Genomic DNA, 4,307 nt, shown 5'->3' on the forward strand with positions numbered 1-4,307 from the left:
TAAATGTCCTGGATGGGCCGCATGTGGCCCGTGGGCCATAGTTTAAGGACACCTGTCCCATACTGTCACAGGCCACAGTGGGAAAAATTGAAGTGTGTGAATTTCACAGGACTTTGTAGATTAGTTATCAATGATATATTCAAAATACACAGGTGGTGGCTAGGACTTTTTAGACAATGTGACTCATAAATAAACCACAGCAGGTCCTTCCTATAGTAACTAAAGCCAGCGCTTGGCAGCAGTGTGCTATACCTGGGAGTCTTGGGCAGCTCCCAGCAGCATAGCCAAATGAGTGAGTAACCGGATGAGAGTGAAGACCACTGGAGACAGATCTCGGTCGGCCGCCTCCACCCCCACTCTGTGCCGGGCATCACCCAGCACATGGCCAGTCTGAGTAGTGTCTATGTTGTTTCTGGAAAGAACAAGAACAAACAGGTGAAGCCTGGGGTAGGTTGTTTCTTCTCAACTCTCAGGGCAAACTTCACATTCTTGGGACTTGGAGACACGGTTTTAAAGAAAACAATGTTAAAAGTATTTCTTTTCTGCTAAGCCCAGACTGCCTTCCGAGGAGTCTTTTCATTACACATTCACCTTCCTGGCTGACCAGACCCTATCGTGTTCTGTGTACAGTGGCTGCACCTGTGGCTGTGGGTGTTGATCCCTGGGCAGGGAGTTAGGACAGAAGCCTGGGTCTGTCTCTTCCACTGACAACCCTGTGGGCAAGGAGCAAGCGCCGAGGACAGCTGTGTTTGGGATGTTTGGGACAGCAGCCATCAACATGGGACGGGCCACATGTTTCCCAAATAGAACGCTGGGATCCAAGGTCTGGCAAGGGTTTTGTGTCACATCATGACAGGAGATACAGTACAGCAGGTACATTCAGGTGCAGAAACATTGGAGATCTGAGGGCATTCTAATAGTTTTTGGAGATAAGAAGAAAGAATATTTCAGACTGTGACTATACCAGAACAGTCAACGTATCTGATGATCACAGGCTGTTCTCACTAACTTTCTGAAAGTCTTTATAACCACGCTTCTATCAGCGTGGAACTGTGAGGTCAGATTTTTACCTGGATTCTAAAATCTGGTATTTGATAAGATTGACTATGTCTCCTTCATGTTTCTCAAAGAAAAAAAAAAGGAGACAGCTAAAATAGTCTACAAGGGGGATGGCACTGGCTGAGACAGACCAAGGCCTGGCGTTTGGCCTTGTGGAGTTAGATGTCCCCTAAATTGGGGCACCTGTTTACCTTGAGCATTTTCCTATATGGGATGCACCTAAGGCCTACATGGAAGATGTCAACATTAATGAGTATTAATTTTTTTTTTTGAGACAGAGTCTCACTTTGTCACCCTTTGTAGAGTGCTGTGGCGCCATAGCTCACAGCAACCTCTAACTCTTGGGCTTAAGTGATTCTCTTGCCTTAGCCTTCCAAGTAGCTGGGACTATAGGTGCCCGCCACAACTCCTGGCTATTTTTAGAGTGGTCTCACTGTTGCTCAGGCTTTCCTGAATTTTGGGGCTCATGTGATCCACCTGCTTTGGCCTCCCAGAGTGCGAGGATTACAGGTGTGAGTCACCATGCCCAGCCTAATATGTATCAATATTAACAAGTGTTAATGGTAGTCTGCCCAGTGAGCCAAGGGCAGAGGAAATACCACCACTATATCACTACTGGGACTTGACCTTGGTATCCAGCACAACACAGTCCAAAGGTGCTATAGTAATTAACACTCTATGTAGTGTCACTTCAGCAGCTATAGTCAAAACATCCCCCAAACCCCTGCTTAGAAAGGAGATGCAACCTTACGTACTTGATAAGATTAAAGCCACTGTCAGGTCTGTGATTAATACCCCCGATTGGAGCACCACAGTCAACACAGACGCTCTGTTCCATTGGCTTGCCGCACTGGGATAAAGACAGATATAAGTGAAGTCAGTTTTGGAGCTGTTATCATTTTATGCAAAAAGCTATCGTGCACATGGATACATCCTTAACTACAGGATGAGGCCAGCACCCCAGGACTGCTGTCCCACTGTGTGCTCGCTCTGGGGAGGAGGGCCACTGGGGGTGGGGGGGATGCTTGAAGCAAATTATATTGCACACAGGCAAATTTGGACTTTTTTTTTTTTTTTGAGACAGAGCCTCAAGCTGTCCCCCTGGGTGGAGGGCCGTGCCATTACAGCTCACAGCAACCTCCAACTCCTGGGCTCAAGCGAGTCTCCTGCCTCCGCCTCCCAAGTAGCTGGGACCACAGGCGCCCACCACAACACCCGGCTATTTTTTGGTTGCAGCCGTCATTGTTGTTTGGCGGGTCCAGGCTGGGGATTCGAACCCGCCACCTTAGGTGTACGTGGCTGGCGCCTTAGCCGGTTGAGCTATAGGCGCCGAGCCCAAATTTGGACTTTTTAAGAAAATGTAGGTGAGACAACTCAAGTTAATTCCCCAAAGGAGCGGCATTTTATAGACAACTATACACAGTTCGATCTCCTTTCTCTCCCACTCATCGCTGTTTTCCATCCCTGCACCTACCACACTACTTGCCCCTAGTGCTCCAATCTAACGCCAGGAAGGCTGTAATAGCTTTCAGCCTGATCTCCACACGTCCATCTGGACTTCTTTATTGTCAAAAAGGCAACTGTATGATTACTACTTCCAAAGGCTCATGAAAGAACAACCAGACAGTATGCTCCTGTCTGTGAGAGCCATGGCTGCCCCTGCAAACCAGCCGCAACAAACTCAGAGCGGGGAGCAGTCACAGAGAGTCTGTCTGATTCTCATTTTGTGGACAAGGAGGTGAACGAGGCACGGAAGGATGGGGTGTAGGTGCCAGTTTCGCTCCCCACCATGTCTCATGGTAAGTACAGGACATGCCAGCTCGGCCAACCAGCCTCTTGCTCAGCAAATACAGGCACCATATGAGATGCTGGGGGACACACAGGGGCGTAAACAGGTCTTTGCCGATGGTTGGCAATCCCCGAGACTTTTTCTCAGCCTTGGGATCCAGACTGTGCCCCCTCCCTGGGCTGTGATCCAGCCTGGGCTCCAAACTCCTTGCCATTCTGCAGAGACAGGTGTCACTGGTCCTGTGTGGCAGGGGCTGGCAGTGGTTCCACCAGTAGCAGTTTTGTCTCCCAGGGACCCTTTGGCAATATCTGCCGATAGTTTTGGTTGTCACACTGGGGGAGAGGAAGTGGTCCCAGCACCCACTGAGCTGAGCTCAGGGAAGCTGCTGCATATCCTACCAGGCCTGAGACAGGCCCCAAGCAGAGGGGTCCACAGTGCTGCAGCTGGGAAGCCCTGAGCTGGGTCAGCACTCGTGTCCGTGGATTGGGAACAGCCACCTCTGTACTGACCCTCAGACCCAGAGGAGTTCGTGTTTTGACCTCCTGCTCCCGCCCCCCCAGCCCTCTGTGACATAGCAAGACTCACCTCTCCGACAGAGCAAGGATGGCCGTTGGGACAAGCTATTAAAAGAAGAGGACGCACATCAGGGAATGAAGCTCCACACGTGGCCTATACTGCACAGGGGAGCTAGCTTCCTTCCCTCTGCCCTGATGACAAAGTCATGGTGTTCAGGGGATGACCATACTGCCCTACCTGAAGCCCTGACCTGCTTTGCTAGTTACCTGACCTGCGCCCAGAGCCCAGTAAATATTGTTAGTGAAAAGTGTCTGAGTTTAATTTTCCGAGGCAGAGAGAAGTTAGATTACAGGCTCACACCAGGGTTAACTTTTTACCTTCCTGTTCTCACCGAATTCTTTTTTTGTGCCATCAGAATATAATAACTTTAAAACCTAGTTTAAAAAGATTATTTACCCAAGTCCACAGCAAAGCTTACATATAGTCACAGGTTATGGTATTTTGTCTTCCATTTCTATTCAGAAGAGCTGTTTCTGGGTCGGAAACATTGCTGTATTGTCACTGGCTTTTGAGTGAGCCCTGATGCGGTTCCTAGTCCCACCTTCTCCAAAAGTGGCACATTCCGGAAAGTGGCTATGCTTCCCAAAGCCGCCATTCTGTCTGACTAAAGAATAAAATGGCCTGGACTCTCTGGCCAGCAGAGCCGTTCATACTCTGCAGTGTGCCCATGGGCGGAAGAGGCTGCAGTTTTGGACCGTCAGACATAAGCCGTGTGTCCCCCAACTCTAGCCCAGTGCCTGCTAGGGCAGTGGGATGGGCTTCACCACTCAGAGAAGTATGACTACACCCCAGACACCAACACTTACTGTACCAGTGGACTCCTTCTAGACCCTTCCAGTTTTTAGCTTGAGCCAGCAAGTCTTCAGGCATTGTTGGGAGAAAA

The 4,307-nt window shown here is 49.5% G+C and overlaps 1 protein-coding gene across 1 annotated transcript in view; it reads right to left on the reverse strand.

The window, feature by feature from the left end:
* The window catches only part of RNF213 (ring finger protein 213), a 116,976-nt gene that overhangs the window by 12,796 nt on the left and 99,873 nt on the right, over positions 1 to 4,307 (reverse strand). Inside the window, exons 52-55 of the mRNA XM_023511175.1 lie at positions 4,231 to 4,307; positions 3,434 to 3,468; positions 1,815 to 1,909; positions 253 to 412 (exon numbers count right to left, since the gene is read on the reverse strand). Coding sequence (XP_023366943.1) covers positions 253 to 412; positions 1,815 to 1,909; positions 3,434 to 3,468; positions 4,231 to 4,307 — 367 coding nt within the window. The remainder of the gene's footprint in view (positions 1 to 252; positions 413 to 1,814; positions 1,910 to 3,433; positions 3,469 to 4,230) is intronic.

Source organism: Otolemur garnettii, unplaced genomic scaffold (genome assembly GCF_000181295.1).
Source record: "Otolemur garnettii isolate 467f Iridium unplaced genomic scaffold, OtoGar3 scaffold00018, whole genome shotgun sequence".
NCBI lineage: Eukaryota > Metazoa > Chordata > Mammalia > Primates > Galagidae > Otolemur > Otolemur garnettii.